At 41.2% G+C, this 19,172-nt stretch overlaps 1 protein-coding gene across 1 annotated transcript in view; it reads left to right on the forward strand.

Moving 5' to 3' along the window:
• The window catches only part of ATRN (attractin), a 180,860-nt gene that overhangs the window by 90,190 nt on the left and 71,498 nt on the right, over window positions 1-19,172 (forward strand). The window contains exons 13-19 of the mRNA XM_047771508.1: window positions 1,308-1,429; window positions 2,283-2,421; window positions 4,855-5,045; window positions 7,548-7,767; window positions 9,506-9,691; window positions 10,375-10,608; window positions 18,521-18,658. Of these exons, the coding sequence (XP_047627464.1) occupies window positions 1,308-1,429; window positions 2,283-2,421; window positions 4,855-5,045; window positions 7,548-7,767; window positions 9,506-9,691; window positions 10,375-10,608; window positions 18,521-18,658 (1,230 nt within the window). The remainder of the gene's footprint in view (window positions 1-1,307; window positions 1,430-2,282; window positions 2,422-4,854; window positions 5,046-7,547; window positions 7,768-9,505; window positions 9,692-10,374; window positions 10,609-18,520; window positions 18,659-19,172) is intronic.

Genomic DNA, 19,172 nt, shown 5'->3' on the forward strand with positions numbered 1-19,172 from the left:
ACGCCAGAGCCACAGCAACTCGGGGTCCGAACCGCGTCTGTGACCTACACCACAGCTCACGGCAACGCTGGATTCTTAACCCACTGAGCAAGGCCAGGGATCGAACCCGCAACCTTATGGTTCCTAGTCAGATTCGTTAACCACTGCGCCAGGATGGGAACTCCTATGTTGACTGAATTTCTTAACTGTTAGGATTGTTGTAGCAGTTACCATGAGAGCTAAGATGGTTAGAGGCAGCTTTCACCCTCCTGGGACATTCCAAGTTAAGCTGAACATAAATTCTCAGTAAGAACACCCAGGCAGCCTTCTAGGTTCATTGGTGGGCTGGTGAGTGCTAGAGAACCAAGATGACCAGAACCTGGTAGGATTAGTCACTGTCTCCTGAAAGGGATGAAATCAATGAAATCATTATTTTTGAAACCACTTTTTCAAAGTTCAAATGAAATGTGCAAGTTTATAGGAAATAATATTTAATTACTTTAGGTGGTTGCTTATGAACCCATCTGTTATGAACTCATCTCAGATGTCACCTCCCTGGCTCACTCTGTTTTCTGTATGGGTCCAGGCCATGAAGTGATGACCAGGGCAGGAAGGACAGCCCAGGGAGCACATTGCTGGGGTCTTTGTGAAGATGGCCCTGCCTTTTCTTGTCCATGGATTCCATTGTGTGCCACGTCCACAAATGGGTCAACAGATGAGGCAGCATGATGGTGTAGCCTCTTTTGTTGCTGACCTTGACCCATCTAGGGTCAGTAGGAGATCAACAGGTCCATAGCAGCCCAGCAATTCCTGGACTTAACATATGTGTGTGTTGCCTTCTTTGGGGTTCTGTGTTGCTGCCTGCTTCCTGTGCCCAGAGCAGCCTTGCATTTAGAGCTGGGAGGTATGGCTTGTCTCCTATGTTTCTTTGTTTGGCTCCTTGGCATCTCTTGCTATTCATTCAGTTGCTAGTTGAGCATTTTTCCTTGCGAAGAAAAGTATTTAGAGAAGCAGACCTATTTCCCCTGTATCTCATTGTTCTTGAATTCAGTTAAGCTATCTTTGTTTTTCACTTTTGCTGTAATTTTGTTGGGAGGGTGGAGTACCAAGTAGCTTTTCTTCAGATTGTTTGCTTATTTCTAAATACTGTTTTAACCTGAACACACCAGTATATTTTCCTGCCAGTTTCACTCCTCATTTTACTTCCCAACCCTTGTCACTTTTTTTTTTTGCCTCAGTCTCAGATTGTGCTCAACAGCAGCTATGATGGCCTGTGACTTTTCTGAGGAGAAGCTGTCACAGTTGATGAGTTTTTCTTCTCTTCATAGCTCTTGACCATGACAGATGTGACCAGCACACGGATTGTTACAGCTGCACGGCCAACACTAATGACTGCCACTGGTGCAATGACCATTGTGTCCCTATGAACCACAGCTGCACGGAAGGCCAGGTCAGAGGCTGTTTTCTCAAGGATTTCAGAGGATAGCAAATTCCTGAGTGGGCTTAGGTGTAGATTTTAGTGTGTATGGTGTAAATACTAGACCATGGTTACTTTTAAAACCTTAAGTGTGGATTTGGATTTTATTATTGCTCAAGTTATCTTTTAGGAAGGGATCCACTATATGTCCCAATTCCAAAGGTCCTGCTAGCCACAAGGATCCATGTGTGGTATTTTAGAAGAAGGTATGAATGTTACTCTGAGTACACCCCACTCCCTCGGCATGGCTGCGGCCAAGTACTAGATTGTTGGTGTGAGGTTTGTAATGGTGTGCTCCCTTTACCTGTACAAGGTTTAGGGGAGCAGTTTAGGGCTTGAGACTGAAAATGAGTCAGGTGTGTAGTGGCCATACTGAATAGGCTTTGCACAATCTCTTTGTTTTATGTTATATCTTGGCTCAGCATAATTTATGCTTACCACTTATGATTTTTTTATTTAGGTTATAAGGCAGAAAAAGGTATAATGACTCAACTTTTATAATTTTTGACTGTTTATAAAACATTCTTTGTCAGTCTCTAAAGCAGCTCATGAAATACAAAACTTTTGGGGGGGGCATATAAAAAGCAGAAAGTTTAAAAGAGTGCACTGCTTTCTTGCCAGGTAAAGGCATGTCCTTGAACCGAGCGTTTCACCACAGTGTCTCTACTGCAGTGCTGCTTCATCTGCATCTTCTTTATTTGTTTGTGTATTTATGTGTTTGTAGTTTGCTTCCTCTGTTAGGCTTTGTTATTTTTAGTATCCTATTTGTTTCTACCATGAGTTCTCTCTGGATATAAGAGAAAAGCTTTTGTCTGCTGTGTTCTAGATCTCCATTGCCACATATGAGGATTGCCCAAAGGATAACCCCATGTACTACTGTAACAAGAAGACCAGCTGCAGGAGCTGTGCCCTGGACCAGAACTGCCAGTGGGAGCCCCGGAATCAGGAGTGCATTGCCCTGCCCGGTAGGCCTTGCAGGGGCATTATGTCTGGGGGTCCAAAGACTTCACACACACATGTGCCCTCAATACTTGCAGCCTAGGAGTTCCCATCGTAGTTAACGAACCTGACTAGTATTCATGAGGATTCAGGTTCCATCTCTGGCCTTGCTTAGTGGGTTAAAGATCCAGCGTTGCTGTGAGCCACGGTGTAGGTCGCAGATGTGGCTCGGATCTGGCGTTGCTGTGGCTGTGTTGAAGGCCAGAAGTTACAGCTTCAGTTCGACCCCTAGCCTGGGAACCTCCATATGCCTTGGGTGCGGCCCTAAAAAGACAAAAGATAAAACAAACAAACAAACAAACAAAAACTGTGCAGCCTAAGGGGGTGAACTCATCCATTTATCCTCGGCATCGCTATTGTGCTACTGTGGGGGTTTTGGTTTGCTTGTTTTTGGTTTTTTTTTTTTTTTTTGGCCATGGTGAAAGTGCCAAGTTCTAACCACCAGGCCATTAGGGAACTCCCCGTGGTTGTTATTTTTTAAAGCAAAGATATATTTCTTATGTATTTACTTCTGTCGTCCTTTGAAAGAAGGTGAAGCATCATCTGCCATGGAGAATCAAACGACAGCTTGGCTCCATGTCATCGAGCCTGCTCTGTTGTCTGTGGTGGTAACCGGGAGTCAAAGGCAGTAGTCTCAGCAGAGTAGTCTTAGCACTTTATGAAGAGTACTACTTATTGACCCCTGGGGTCAGGTTGTCAGCACCTTCTAACAAGAGGGAAAAGAGAGAGGCCTCTGTCAGCAGCACCTCCTGGAGTGACTCCAGCCCAAATACCTTGATTCATGGCACTTCCAGGGTTTGGGATGATGAGTTGAGGACCTGAAGCGCTATTATATATTCGCTTAACTAGGAAGTCCAGGAGGGGGGCTTCTATGGCTCTGTGTAGCATCTGAGACGTGTGCAGGGTAGCTGGGCTGTACTGAGGCCTTCTTGAATGTGCTTTGGGAGTATTTGATTCAGCTTGCTTGAGTGGGCTTCTTGTTCTTACTGCTTCTCAAACTTCAGTGTATGGCAAAGTAACTGGGAGTCTTGCTAGAAGCCAGATTCTGACACAGATCTGTGGTGGGGCTCTAGAATCTGCATTTCGGCAAGCATTGACAGTGACACCACACTTTGAGGAGCGAGGCTTTATCTGCTCTGGAACGATCCCTTTCCCATGGCACCTTCCATTTATCTCACTGGCTCTTGATGAACTCTGAACACTGTTGAGGGCATCTCCAGGGCACTTTGGTTCTGGTGATGTTGCTTTGCACATGCACGGTTTTCTGGGAAACATTCATAGCTTCTGTGCAGTTCTTTGGGTGGGTTCAGGGAGATGGCAGTAGCAGATTACAAACTGAAACTGTAGCACTTCAGTGTATTTCCTTAAAAGGCTCTCCCCATCTCACTTTTGGAGTGTTTTTTGCACTTGATTTTACTTCCCACTTAATGTGAAACCAGTGCAGCCTTTGTAGAGTTATTTACTCACCAACACCATTTCTTTCCTTGCAGGTTTCCTCCCCACCTTTCCAACGGTGCATATTCATTTTTCTGCCCTTTACTTGGGATTTTAATCTTACTTCTTTACTTCTTAAGTCTTTTTTTTTTTTTCTTCTTCCCTGCTTTTTAGGGCCATACCTTTGTCATATGGAAGTTCCCAGGCTAGGCAGAGCTGCAGCTTCAGGCCTACATCATAGTTCACGGCAACGCTAGATCCTTAACCCACTGAGCAAAGCCAGGGATCGAACTCACATCCTTATGGATATTAGTTGGGTATGTAACCCACCGAGCCACTATGGGACCTCCCAAGCCTTATTTCTAATTGTTCTTCAAAAGGAGGTTTGTAAATTTAACACTGGCACCAAATGGATGTTTTCCTCTAAAACATAGGAGGGATGACCTCAGAATATGTGTCTTGAGATCTGTAAAATATGCCTGATAAACATTTTTAAGATTCTTCTATATATTCTGTATTTGGTCCTTAGTAATGTGTCTGATTCACTCACTACATTCTAATGAAGTATCTAGAGTTCAAATCACAAAAACCCATTTAGGTTTTCAGCAGTTCAGCCTGGTAACAGAAGTAGTTTTGTGTGATTTCTTTCTTTCTGTTTTTTTTTTTTTGTCTTTTTGTCTTTTCTAGGGCCACTCCTGTGGCATATGGAGGTTCCCAGTCTAGGGGTCTAATTGGTGCTGTAGCTGTCAGCCTACGCCAGAGCCATAGCAACACGGGATCTGAGTTGCATCTGCGACCTCACCACAGCTCACGGCAACTCCAGATCCTTAACCCACTGAGCAAGGCCAGGGATCGAACCCGCAACCTCATGGTTCCTAGTCAGATTCGTTAACCACTGAGCCACGACAGGAACTCCAGTTTTGTGTGATTTCTAAAACCGTTTTTCTCTCCTCTCTTTATGCAAGAAAATATCTGTGGCATCGGCTGGCATTTGGTTGGAAACTCATGTTTGAAAATTACTACTGCCAAGGAGAATTACGACAATGCAAAATTGTCCTGCAGGAACCACAATGCCTTTTTGGCTTCTCTTACAACCCAGAAGAAGGTGGAATTTGTCCTTAAGCAGCTTCGAACCATGCAGTCTTCTCAGAGCATGGTGAGTGAAAATCCACCGAACTTAAGCTTCTGCTGAGAACATGACTACAGCTTCCCTGTGATGTGCTTGGCAGGAGGGGGCTGGTAGGTGCAGCGTCATAGACAGTGGAACTGCACAGCTGGATTTGCTTCCTTTAATATCTTCTTTCTTAGCTTAAATTTCCAACGTTTTATTTTTCTTAGTCATAACCATTACATTAGCAGATATATGGATAAGTATGTTTGTACTGAATGGTAACGTGTACATGTGAACATAGCCTGTGACAGCAGTGGATGGTTCCATATCTGTTTTATCCCTGGGTTCTGCTGAGGTTGGGGAGGGCAGCACCATTACTAATCAGCTGCATTGAATTTAGCCACCTGAGTCTCTCAGATTTCGCTGCAGTGTGTAATATGATTTAATGTTAATCCTCCCAAGAAATGGACAGCCATTTGGGTCTTTTTCAGTTCTGGCCAGCCCCAAAGGAAAGGACCCCTTATCAAGAGTTTCTGGGCATAGAAGGGCCCCAGGTTCTCACTCTCAGGCAGTTTGTAGTTGATATTCCACAATCACATTTTGTCTTTTTGAGTCCAGAGTCCTATAACTGTGGCCCTACCTTCACTTAGGTAGCTACTCACAGGACAAGGCCTTTTCAATACCGCTGGCTTTGGTACAGAGCAGTTAGGGGGAAATGTTCTTCTCATCCAGCAGATAGGAGGACTGGGCAGCCCTTCCGTGGGAAGGACATGGGAAGTGTGGTCTGGGTCTTGGCTACACGTGGCCTCTGTGTACCACCTAGGGCAGTATCCTGTGACTGGTAGGAGGTGCCCTGTATTTTATTTTACTCCAGTCTTTTTTTCCAGTGCAACTTTGGTATGGTTTGGATACTTAAACTACCATTGGTACATTATAAATATGATTAACTCGGGGGACACTGTGGCCTCATTTGATGTCTTATGATATTTGAAAGATGTTTCAAATTTCTTAGTCTCCACTGGAAACTACCCATGTTGTTTGTTTCTCTTTTTCTCATCTCCACAAATAGGCCTTTCCCAATGTTCTGTCCTTGGCTCTTGGCCCATCCTAAATTTAGTCACTCCCTCCGAAAATTGATGGCTTACAACTTTGCCCTTTATGAACAACCCCCAGTTCCATATCTCTGAAAGGATACCTGGTGAGAAGGGGTCAGCCATCCCAGCTGGCACAGATGGATCTTCTGGTCCTTCGTCTCTCATCCTTAGGTTTCCGAGCTCTAGAAAGTTCTGAATAGTTTAATCTGCTGGGATCACCTTTATACAACAGGAATTCATGGTCTTGTGACAAAGGACTGACAAATGAGAGACAACTAAAGTATAATGTGCTTTCACGGCTGTCAGTTTATACGTAGAGCCCAGGCTTGAATGGAAAAAATAAGGAAGAGCACTGTAGCCTTTAGGGCAGAGGCTGGCTGACAGGCAGCTAGACGAGGTAAGCGTGAGGATGAGAAGGAATGAGTTGGTTTCTCTGTGCATTAGGTCCCCCATGTTTAAGATGCAGAGATTGAGGGATGTACTGCAGGTAAGTTTGTGTGGCTGGCTGCAGGCTGGATGGAAGGGTATTGCTGTAGCTAAAGGATTTTCTCAATCCTTGGAGACCTTGTCTACCATGCTGATGGCTTAAAATTTTATCATGAAAAAAAAGGAGGTTATTGAAAGACTTTTAAAGGGTGTTTGTAATTATCTTTCCTTATTATTCCTTAGAAATAATACATATTTCTAAGGAAATTTTTAAAATACATTAAAAATAAGAAAATAAATATCACTCATTACAACTAAAAATAACTACTTGGGGTGTTTTTAATTCTTTTAGGTCTTTTAATAGGCATGTTTATTTTTTCCTCTCAAAAATGGAAATACTGTACATTTGGTTTTCTAACTGCCATAATTAAAACTGCCTTTCATTTCTGTGCTAAACTTTGTTCAACGTTTTTTTTAATTGCAACAAAAAGGAAATTTCAGTAGAGCAGGAAACAGACTCTCCCAGGAATCCATTGTCCTATTATTCCCCTTAAATTCAGTGACAGCCGATACCCCCCTCTTTGGAAGTGGGAATCTTCAATCATCTCACCTAGTGGAACTCCCAAAACAGGCTTAGATAATGCCCTGAGGGTAGGCCTATAATCAATATTTTATAAATATCAATACGATGATTTCACATATAAATAGATATTTCAACCAAGTTGGAGGTAGTTGTCTCTTCATAGCATTTGTCAAAGAAATTTAGGAGCCTAATTATTACGTTGTTATTAATCTCTGCGAAATTTCTGATGTCTTCTCTGAGTTACATTTCTGTCCTTTGTCAAATGACCGTGTTAAAGTGCCAGGCATGATATATAGCATAGAAATGATGGTCTGCCATGGCTGATTCAGGATAGGAAAGTTTTCCTATATCTTTTGGGTATATGTAACTTAACGGTCTTTATCTAAAAGCCTATTTTGGTCAAGACATTGATTATTTTCATAGCTGTGCCTGTTTTGCCTACAGTCCAAACTCACTTTAACCCCATGGGTTGGCCTTCGGAAGATTAATGTGTCCTACTGGTGCTGGGAAGATATGTCCCCATTCACAAATAGTTTGCTACAGTGGATGCCATCTGAGCCCAGTGATGCTGGATTCTGTGGAATCTTGTCAGAGCCCAGTAGTCGGGGCTTAAAGGCTGCAACCTGCATCAACCCCCTCAACGGTAGTGTCTGTGAGAGGCCTGGTAAGTACATGGGTGAATTTTGCATTACTGGAAGTTTTTTGGAAGAGAAACTGTAGAAGGCATAGTTAAGTATTGTAACATTTTCGTGAAAAACAGAGGGAGTCTTGATTTCAAGCATGTGAAGCAGAGTATAACCTGGGATTTTTAAAGCAGAAGGAAGTTGTCTCTGGCTATGAATAGTGTGAGCCATAAGCAAAAACAAAAATAACTTATTGATATTCTCATTAATAGTGAGATTAATTGGTTTGTTGACCACTAAAGGTATTGATACATGCTGAAAGGCAGATTTCTTGGTGTTGGCAGAAAAATGCTATGGAAGAAGGAACAAAAAATGCAAAGAAAATACTTTAATAAAAAAATTTGGAGTTCCTGTCATGGTGCAGCAGAAACAAATCCGACTAGGAGCCATGAGGTTGTGGGTTTGATCCGTGGCCTTGCTCAGTGGGTTAATGATCCAGTGTTGCCGTGAGCTGTGGTGTAGGTCGCAGACACGGCTCAGATCTGACATTGCTGTGGCTCTGGCATAGGCTGGCAGCTCCAGCTCCAGTTAGACCCCTAGCCTGGAAACCTGCATATGCAGCAGGTGCAGCCCTAAAAAGACAAAAAGACAAAAATAAATAAATAAATAAATTTTAATGCAAAGAAGGAATTTCTGTTTGGCTCAGCAAAAACGAACCCCATTAAGATGGGGGTTCGCTCTCTGGCCTCTCTCAACAGGTTAAAGGATCCAGCGTTGCCATGAACTGTGGTGTAGACCAAAGATGCAGCTCGGATCCTGCGTTGCTATGGCTGTGGTATAGGCTGGCAGCTGCAGCTCCAATTCAGCCCCTTGCCTGGGAATTTCCATATGCCATGGGTGTGGCCCTAAAAAGGAAAAAAAAAAAAAAAAAGCAAAGAAAAGATCAGAAAATCAGGCAGACCACTGCAGAGACAGTGGACAGAAAGATAGTGTCAGTGGGGAGAAAAATAATGGCAGCAGTTGTGTCAGGAAACAAGCAAACCTTGAGCACACTGAACTTGCAGGAGAGTGCAGAAGGCACAGACGCGTGGGGCAGCCTCACAGGCCTGAGGCTCTCCTCTGGGGACATTTGGGCTTCTCAAGGGCAGGCACAGGGTGGCGTCTTCAGCACGCAGACAAGCCCTAGACCAGCGTCCTCCTCCTACCGAGGGACTCACAAGCAGCAGCTGGAATGTTGTGAATGCTTCGGGGAGGCTGGACTCCATTGACATCATGTCTCATTATAGGAAGGTCCTGTAATTTGCCTGAGGAGCACAGAGGTGTGGGAGAGAATTTATAGCACGTAGGAGTCACCTTCAGATATGATTTCTAACCTTCCCGTGAGGGGAGCTTTTCAGCCATTTGGGATCCCGAATGCTTTGGTGAATTTAATGAGCACTGTAATTTTTCTTGGCTCAAAATATACAAAGAGACAGTTTTGCCTCAGATGGGTTGTAAAAACCCTGATTGTAAGGAACTTTAGAACCACTTCTCTTATGGAGAGGTTAACCTGTTTTCCTCATGTCTGTCCTCAATGCTCTTTGAAAAGAAAAACCGCCCCCCCCCCATATAAATAGAGTTTACTAGACACTACTTGATGACCTAAGACCTTATATTTTCTTCTTCATTTAGTATAATCCACTGACTCAATTTCATGACACACTAGTGGGTCATAGCCCACACTGAAAAGTCTTTGACCTTTGCAAAGCTTCAAGTGTCTCTCTTGGGTTTACTTTCCAGCGAACCACAGTGCCAAGCAGTGCCGGACGCCGTGTGCCTTGCGGACGGCGTGTGGAGAGTGTACCAGTGGCAGCTCGGAGTGCATGTGGTGCAGCAACATGAAGCAGTGCGTGGACTCCAATGCCTACGTGGCCTCCTTCCCCTTCGGCCAGTGCATGGAGTGGTACACCATGAGCAGCTGCCCCCGTGAGTGAAGAGTGAGCTCTAGGCACTCACGAGTGCCATGTGTTTGGGCGACAACTCTTGTGTTAGGGCAGTGCTGTCAGCCTCTGAACATTCTAGGGATGAGACCAGACTTGGCCTTCTGCTCAGGTCTGTCCAGAGACTGCCTGACGTGAACCTGCAGGCAGAATCAAGCACATTGACCCACGTAAATAGACGGAGGACAGATCTGAGTACAGAAATAACTTATCCAGCCTCAGTATCATATTGCTTAATCCATGTAATATTTCCATGTCTTATTCCCCGAATTCATGAAGAAAGTATTTTCCAGTTGATAATCTCTAAGGTCTCTTCTGCCTCCAATATCCTGGGATTGAGAGAGGAGGGGCAGAGTCTCTATTATATGTCAGGCAAAATATGGGCTCTTTAAAGATTTGTTATGTCGTTTAAACAGTCACAATAGAATAGAAAGTTTGACTCATAGAAGTTGAATAGTCTTTTAAAGAAAAAGGTGATTTAGGAATTCCCTGGTGGCACAGTGGGTTAAAATGTGGTTCGGGTCACTGCTGTGACGTGGGTTCAGTCCCCGTCCCAGGAACTTCTGCTTGCTGTGGATGTGGCCAAAAAAAAAAAAAGAAGAAAAAGAAAAGGGTAAATTTAATGAATTTACATAATGTGATAGTGAATTATAACATGTTTTTTTATAGCTGAAAATTGTTCAGGCTACTGTACCTGTAGCCATTGCTTGGAGCAACCAGGCTGTGGCTGGTGTACTGATCCCAGCAATACTGGCAAAGGGAAATGCATAGAGGGCTCCTATAAAGGACCAGTGAAGATGCCTTCTCAGGCCCCCTCAGGAAGTTCCTATCCACAGCCCCTTCTCAATTCCAGCATGTGTCTGGAGGACAGCAGATACAACTGGTCTTTCATCCATTGTCCAGGTAAGATGCCTTGTGTATCCAGAATCAAGTGTTTCACTACCCGTTTACAAAGATGCATGCCTTGAAAGCTACATTATTTATATGGATTGTCTTTAAGAAAAAAATGTAACAGATCGTTTTAGGATGAATAGTTTAATATGAAAAAAAATTTTTTGCTTTTTTTGGCTTTTTTTGCTATTTCTTTGGGCCGCTCCCATGGCATATGGAGGTTCCCAGGCTAGAGGTTGAATCGGAGCTGTAGCCGCCAGCCTATGCCAGAGCCACAGCAACGCGGGATCCGAGCCGCCTCTGAAACCTACACCACAGCTCACAGCAACGCCGGATCGTTAACCCACTGTGCAAGGGCAGGGACCGAACCCGCAACCTCATGGTTCCTAGTCGGATTCGTTAACCACTGCGCCATGACGGGAACTCCAAAAAATATTTTTGATGTCAATTAGTGAAAATACTAAGGACTTCAAGTGAGTTATTTTGCTTTCACTACAAAAGTAATAAAATGTGTTCATTATAAAAAATTAAATATTAGAGATGCAGATTAAAAAAAAAACTAGAATTCCTCTTCTCATCTCCAGTTCTTCATAGAAGACTTATAGGAGTGTAATATAGATACCGCTAGATACATATTTTTAAAATAAAAAATATTATGCTGTATACTATGCATATGATATATATTATTCTGCAGTTTTCTTTTTACTTAAAAATACATCAGGAGTTTCCGTCATGGCGCAGTGGTTAACGAATCCGACTAGGAACCATGAGGTTGCGGGTTCGGCCCCTGCCCTTGCACAGTGGGTTAACGATCCGGCGTTGCCGTGAGCTGTGGTGTAGGTCGCAGACGCGGCTCGGATCCCGCGTTGCTGTGGCTCTGGCGAAGGCCGGCGGCTACAGCTCCGATTCGACCCCAAGCCTGGGAACCTCCATATGCCGCGGAAGCGGCCCAAGAAATGGCAAAAAGACCAAAAAAAAAAATGTACATCATAGCAATTGTTGGCGGGAAGACTAAAAATAATATCGGCCAACCCCCAGATTCCTCTCCACAGATGTAGAAACGAAAGAACTGTTTTATTATTGAATAAGCATTAAACCAGACTGAGGTGCCCATGGCCGCAATCCACTAATGAGAATGCAAAGTCAGAGAAATTCCACCCTTCTAAACAGCCCAGCATGTATAATCTGTCATATACATGTTCTCAAAATGAAGATACCTTTTCTTCATGTGAGAGGTTTTGACAGCACTGTTTGCTCTACATTCTTTCATAGTTTATTCTCAATTTGCCTAGATGGCCACCTGTATTAGTTATTATCTTTACCCAATGGAGAAAAAAAAAAAAAAAACCAAGCAAATGGTGACAGTTTGGACCCATTCCCATAGTGGAGGCGGTGGGTAGGGCGCTGCCTACCTTGATGTTTACATTTCAAAAAGATGGCTCATTAGTCCTTAAGAAAAATATCCCTCCATCTTGGTGCTAACCTGAGGCTTCTGTGGGTTTTCAAACACAGGTTTTCATAATGAAATGCTCTTAGAAAAGGGAGAAGGAAAACACTCTTTCCCTCTGACAAGAGAGAAAAAGGAAAAATGCAGCCTGCCTTGCTTGCCTTTCTCTCCCCGGCTCTTTGCCCTCCCCTCCCCTCCTTCCCTCCCTCCCTTCCCTTCTCCCTATCCTTCCCTTCTCTCTGTCCTTTCCAGTAGTTGATGCAAGAAGGAATAGACCTTTAGCTGACCTAAAGTTTGGGCCTTGACCTATGGGGTAGCTATCCTGAGATGCCAACCCTGGGAAATTGGCCTTTGCCTCAGACTTTCAGTAACTACTAAGGAATGTACCGATGGGCCTCCAGAACAGTTGGGGGAGGCTAGGCAGGTGCCAGGACGCCCAAGAGGTTAGTGGATGAGAATGGTGCTCCTGGCCACAGGGCTCTTTGTGAGGATGTCTGTAAGGGAAAGACCACTCTAAACAAGGGGTCTCAGACTGGGAGAAAATACCTGTAGTGTATATAGCAAATGGTTATCATCCAGTGTATGTAAGCCTCTACCTTTCAGGAGAAGAAAAGCCAAATGTCAGCCCAGCAGAAAAAGTGGGCAAAGGATGTCCAGTCATTCTCAGAAAAGGAAATCAAGAAAACAGGAAAATGCAAAATAAAATGAGAAACCAACTTTTGATCTACCAAACTGGATTAAATGTTTTGTCCTTTTTTTTCCCCTAAGATTTTAGAGGACCTACAGTTCTATTTGTAATCTATTAGTGTTTTAATTAATGAACTATTTAAATCTGTGCTTTTCCCACTCGTATCAAAAATGTATCAGGTGAAATGAAAATCTGCAGAATATAGGAAGATATTTACAGATCATATGTCTGATAAGAGTCTCATGTCCAGTATACATAAAGAACTCTTTAAACCCAATTAAGCACATGGAAAAAGATTCAACATTAATTGAGAAACTGGAATCCTCATACACTGTTGGTAGGAACATACAGTGTTGTAGCCACTTTGGAAAACAGTCTGGCAGTTCCTCAGAAAGTTAAAACATAGAGCTATCATATGGCCCAGTATATGCCCAAGAGAATTGAAAACATATGTCTACACAAAAACTGGTACTGAGTGCTCATAGTCGTATTATTCATAATAGTCAACAGTAGCAACAACCCAGATGACTGTCGGCCAGTGAGTGGATAAACAAAATGTGGTACATTCGTGTGACGGGATACTCTGTGGCAATGAAAAGGAATGAAGTGCTGACATATCCTACAACATGGATGAACCTCAAATACATGCTGTATAAAAGCAGCCAAATGCAAAGACTGTGTATTATATGATATCGTTTATATGGAATGCCCAAAAAAGGGCAAATACATAGAGATGAAAAAGAGATTAGTGGTTGACTAGGGCCAGGAGCAGAAATGGGGAATAATGGGCACAAGGTTTTTCAAAGTGTGCCATTTTTTTATTCTCACTAGCACTGTAAAAAGGTTCTGATTTCTCCATAACCTCATCAACACTTGTGTCTGTCTGATTGTAGTTGTCCTAGTATATGAGAAATGGTATCTCATTGTGGTTTTGATTTGCATTTCCCTAATTCCTAACGAAGTTGAGCATCTTTTTTTTTTTTTTTTAATCTTTTTATGGCCACACCTATGGTATACGGAAGTTCCCAGGCTAGGGAACTATAGCCCCAGGCCTATACCACAGCCACAGCAACACGGGATCCAAGCTGCATCTACGACCTACACCACAGCTCTGGCAACGCCAGATCCTTAACTGACCCAGCAAGGCCAGGGATCGAACCCACGTCCTCCTGGATCCTAGTCGGGCTTGTTACCACTGAGCCACGATGGGAACTCGAGTTAAGCATCTTATTGGCCATTTGTACATCTTCTTTGAAGAACTATCTATGCAAATTCTTTGCCCAGGTTTCCCCCCAACCCCCCCACACCTGAGGCAAGTGGAAGTTCCTAGGCCAGAGATTGAACCCGTGCCACAGCAGCAATCCAGGCCACCGCAGTGCCAATGCTGGATGCCTAATCTGCTGTGCCACAAGGGAATTCCTGCCCAATTTTAAGTTGCATTGTCTTTTTACTATTGGCCTATAGGAGTTCTTAATGAATCTAGATACAAGTCCCCTATTGGTGTGGGATTATTTATATTTTCTCCCACTCCATGGGTTTCTTTTTATTTTCTTGCTGGTATCTTTTGAAATACAAAAATTTTAAATTTTATAAGTCCATTGTATCAGTTCTTTTATCCCATGTGCTTTTGGTATTGCATTTAAGAAATCAGTGCCTAACTAACCCCTAACCACAAAGGTTTACCCCTATATTTTCCTTTTAAAGTTACTTAGATATTATCTTTTTGTATTTGGGTCCAAAATTCACTTTGAGTTACTTTTTTGTATATGGTGTGAAGTCGGGGTCCAAATTTATCTTTTTGCATATGATTAACCAATTGTCCCTGCACCTTTTGTTGAAAGGTTTTTTTTTTACTATTGAATTTTGGGAGCACATTTTTTGCAAATCAATTAAATAACTTATTTATAGACTCTCATTTCTTTTGGATTGAATACAATAGAATATATGTCTGTCCTTATCCAGTGTCACTGTCTTTTGATTACTGTAGTTTTGTAGTACGTTTTGAAATTGGGAAATATAAGTCTTCTGATATTTGATAGAGAGAGAGATGAATCTGTAGACCAATTTGGGGTATGTTACCATCTTAACAATATTAAGCCTTCTAGTTGATGAACCTGGAATGTCTTTCTATTTCTTTAGTTCTTTATTTTCCTTCAGCGATGTTTTGTAGTTTTCAATATATATATCTTACATTTATTTTGTTAAATTTACTATATAGCATATTTTATTCTTCATGGTGCTGTGAATGGAATTATCTTAATTTTGTTTTCTGATTGTTCCTTGTTAATATGCAGAAATACAGTTGATTTTTTTATGTTGATCTGGTGTCCTGTAACCTTGCAGAACTCATGATTTCTACTGGTTTTTAGTGGATTTTCTAGGGTTTTATATATATATATATATAAAATATATATATATATATAAATATATATAAAAATATATATATAAAATATATATATATTATATAAATATATATAATATATATATATATATATAATATATATATAATATATATATAAAATATATATATAAATATATATATAAATATTATATATACATATATATATAAAATATATATATAAAAAAATAATATAAAGATAATATATATATATATTATATAATATATATATATAATATATATATAAAATATATATATAATATATATATAAAAATATATATATAAAATATATATAAAATATATATATATAAAATATATATATATAAAATATATATATAAAATCCTAGAAAATCCACTATGACCTTATATATATATATATAAATCCACATGACCTTATATATATATATATATATATATAAAATCCACATGACCTTATATATATATATGGTCATGTTTTCTGCTAAGAAAAACAGTTTTACTTTTCCCTTTCTGATCTGGTTACCTTTAAAAAAATTTTGTTGTTGTTATTGGGGGGCTAATTGGCCTGGCTAGAAATCCAATATAGTTTTAGATAAAAGTGGTGAGAATGGGCATTACTGTCTTGTCCCTGATCTTAGGGGGGAAAGAATTCAGTCTTTCTCTGTTATGTATGATGTTGGCTTTAGGTTTTCATACATGTCCTTTATCAGGTGGAGAAATTTTCCTTCTATTCCTAGTTTTTTTTTGGATTTTTGTCATGATTGGGTGCTGGATTTTGTTAGATGCTTTTTCTGTATCATGATAATCATGTGGTTTTGTTCTTGAGTTTATTAATACTATGTATTATGCTAATTGATTTAAGGATGTTAAAACCAGCCTTTCATTTCTGGGCTAAAGTCCATTTGCTCATGCTGTATAATCCCTTTTAATGGGTTGCTGGAATCAGTCTGCTAGTTGGATAGTTTGTGCCTGTATTCATGAGGGGTATAGGTATGTTCTGTAGTTTTCTTTCTTGTGATGATTGTCTGACTCTAGTACCAGGGTAGTACTGGCTTCATGGAGTGAGTTGGGAACTATCCCCTCCTCTTGTATTTACTGAATGAATTTGCAAAAGGATTGGTGTTACTTCTTCTAAGTGTAGGTAAAACTCACCAGTGAAGCCATCTAGGCTTGGAGTTTTCTTTGTGGGAAGATCTTTGATTATTCATTCAATCTTTTTACTTAGTATTCATAGGTAAGCAGACTATAAGATAGGCAGATTTTCTGTTTCTGTCTGAGTCTGTTTTATAGGAATTTTTCTTTCTGTTCATGCCTGTGGCATGTGGAAGTTCCTGGGCCAGGGATCCAACCCGCACCACAGCTGTGACCTGAGCCACTACAGTGACAATACCAGATCCTTAACCCACTGCACCACAGGAAGAGAACTCCTATTCATCTAAGTAATTAAGTTTGTTGGCATACAGCTGTTCATATTATTTTCTAGAGGTAGCCTTTTAGCTGTATGTGTTCTCCTCAAAAATCCTATTGAAGGGTTTTTATTTTGTGTCTGGTCTTGTTTTATCCTTTTCATTTTGAGAAATCTCTAAATATTGTGAAGTTTTTTCAGAGCTTGCTTTCTTTATGAATACAGTGATCTCTGAAGCCCACTTAAATTTACTAAAATTAGTATTTTTGATTCTTTAAGTTTCTTGCATTACTCTTTCCTTCAGAGCTGGTTATCCTGCATGTTTAGGTGGCGCTTTTAGGTTGATGATTTTCTTAGACTAGTGATTCCTCAAGGCTGATTTGTATTTATAACTGAATGTCTGGGCTTATCAGTATTGGGTGTACTGAGCAGTTGTGAAGGCATGGTGTGATGTCCTAAGACACTCCAGCTCTGCTCTGCTCTGGCTGTTGTTGAATGGTCTGCATTCCTTCTGCAGTGGAGAAAGGAAGGAATAACGGACCAGGTGTCTGGATCCCTTGGTTGTGCCTCCCTCCTTGAGGTGTTATGGATACTAATAGAAATTCAGTGTCTTAGAAATCTCTCTCCATACTTCTCATAGCACCTTTTCCTCTTATCCCATACTCCTACTGATTGTCTTTACATTTCTTCTGTAATTTCAGTGAGATTTTGAAGAAGAGAGAGAAGCATTTGTTCAGTCTTTTAATCTTGAACCAGAATACAGATATTTTGGTAAATGATTTTAGGTATTACATTTTTTTGTGTGTCGTGCTTTGCCCTTTTGCTTTGTGCATAATTGTTCATCTTCACAGGAAAACATTATATGCCATACATCTTAAGCAATTTTGCTGGACTATTCGATGTAGTCATCTCTAAGTTTTTCAGTTGCAGTCCGTATACAACTCAAATACCTACAGACATGGGGTAGAGAACAAGTGAGTAAACAAAACAGATGCAGGCCCATGGAAAGTTGCCAAGGTGGAGACTGTGTCACATTGATCAACCAAGACAGATCTCCAAAAGGGTAGATCTTATGTTTCACCACAAAAAAGAAATGGTAATTATGTGCTGTGATGCAGGTATTAGCTAAAACTATGGTGGTCATGACTTTGCCTTGTGTGTGTATAATTGTATCAAAGCAACATCTTGTACACTTTAAAGTACGCTTTAAATTTACACAGTGGTATGTCAGTTATATTCAGAGCTAAGAAGAGAAAAAAACAGGTCTGCTTATAGGTTGTAGCTTGTGAGTGGCCCCACCTGGAGCCTGCAGTGCCCAGCTGTCCTGAGCAGCCCTGAGCAATAGAGGCTTCATATAACTTCCTAGCTGTAAAGTCCTATATCAGGAATCAGTAATTCCACTTATGGAAATGTTTACATATAAGCATGGTTACTTTTCTAAAAATGAAAAATTGAAAGCAAACTAAATATCAGAATGTAAAGGAATCATTAAATGACTTAGAATTCATAGAAATCTTTCAGCCACAAAACTTTTGTTTATGATAGAGGAAATAATGTGCTAAAATAATTTGATCTACATTAATAAGATCAAAATTAAGTATTAATGCGAACACAACTGTGTAAAACTGTATAGAAAAAAGACTGGAAGGAAAAATTTCAAATGTGGCCAGTGATCTCTGGGTGATAGAATCATATATGATTTTCTTCCCCCTTCCTTTGTATTTTCCAAATTTACCGTCATGAGCATATATTATTTTCACAGTGAGCAACAACTTAATGGCTATAGACTTTCACCTTGTGGTATAGATATATTTCTGATATTCCTAGACTAGCTCTTTTTTTTTTTTGATGTTTTGATCTTATTTCTCAAACTAGTTTTTAGTAATTTTGTTGATTTTGTATTTAGTGGCAATAAGGAACTTAAACAGATAGTTGCAAATAAATCTTGTGGAACTTATTGCACTCAGTTATACCATGGGACAATCACCTTAAAATTCTTTCTTTCAGCTTGCCAGTGCAACGGCCACAGCAAATGCGTTAATCAGAGTGTCTGTGAGAAGTGTGAGAACCTGACCACCGGCAGGCACTGTGAGACCTGCATATCTGGCTTCTATGGTGATCCCACCAACGGGGGAAAGTGTCAACGTAAGTCCGATTTTACAGGGTTTCTGCTTGCAAACCAGGTGTCTGTTTGACTTGAATATCTTTGAGGGAAAAAGCCCCTTGGTTTCCGATACCGCATTTCTTAAGTTATACTTTATCAGGAGCTCATCTGAGCTGGGGGAGAGAGAGCAGAGCTGCCACGTTTTGGAGTAGCCGTGAAAGCATCTTGTCAAAAGTGAAGGGATCTAGCCTTTCATTACTTCCCGTGATGGTATAAACAGAAGCTTACACTGGAGAAAGCACTGACTCCCCTCCTTTCACTCTCCCTCCTGCAGGGGCGCTGGTGTCAGGTGGGTCAGCATAGGTTTGGGTCAGCGCGATGCTGTTGAGTGAGCCCAGAACAGAAGGCCCAGCAGGACCCTGAGGTGGTGAGGGCGGGGGAATAGGGAAGGGCTTGGAGTGGAAGAGTACAGGGTTTCCCTCCTCCTCCTGAATGGGGTGCCTGAAGAAGAGGTCTGCTCAGGGCCTCAGATAAAGAGACCTAGGAGGAATAAGA

This window comes from Phacochoerus africanus, chromosome 3 (genome assembly GCF_016906955.1).
Source record: "Phacochoerus africanus isolate WHEZ1 chromosome 3, ROS_Pafr_v1, whole genome shotgun sequence".
NCBI lineage: Eukaryota > Metazoa > Chordata > Mammalia > Artiodactyla > Suidae > Phacochoerus > Phacochoerus africanus.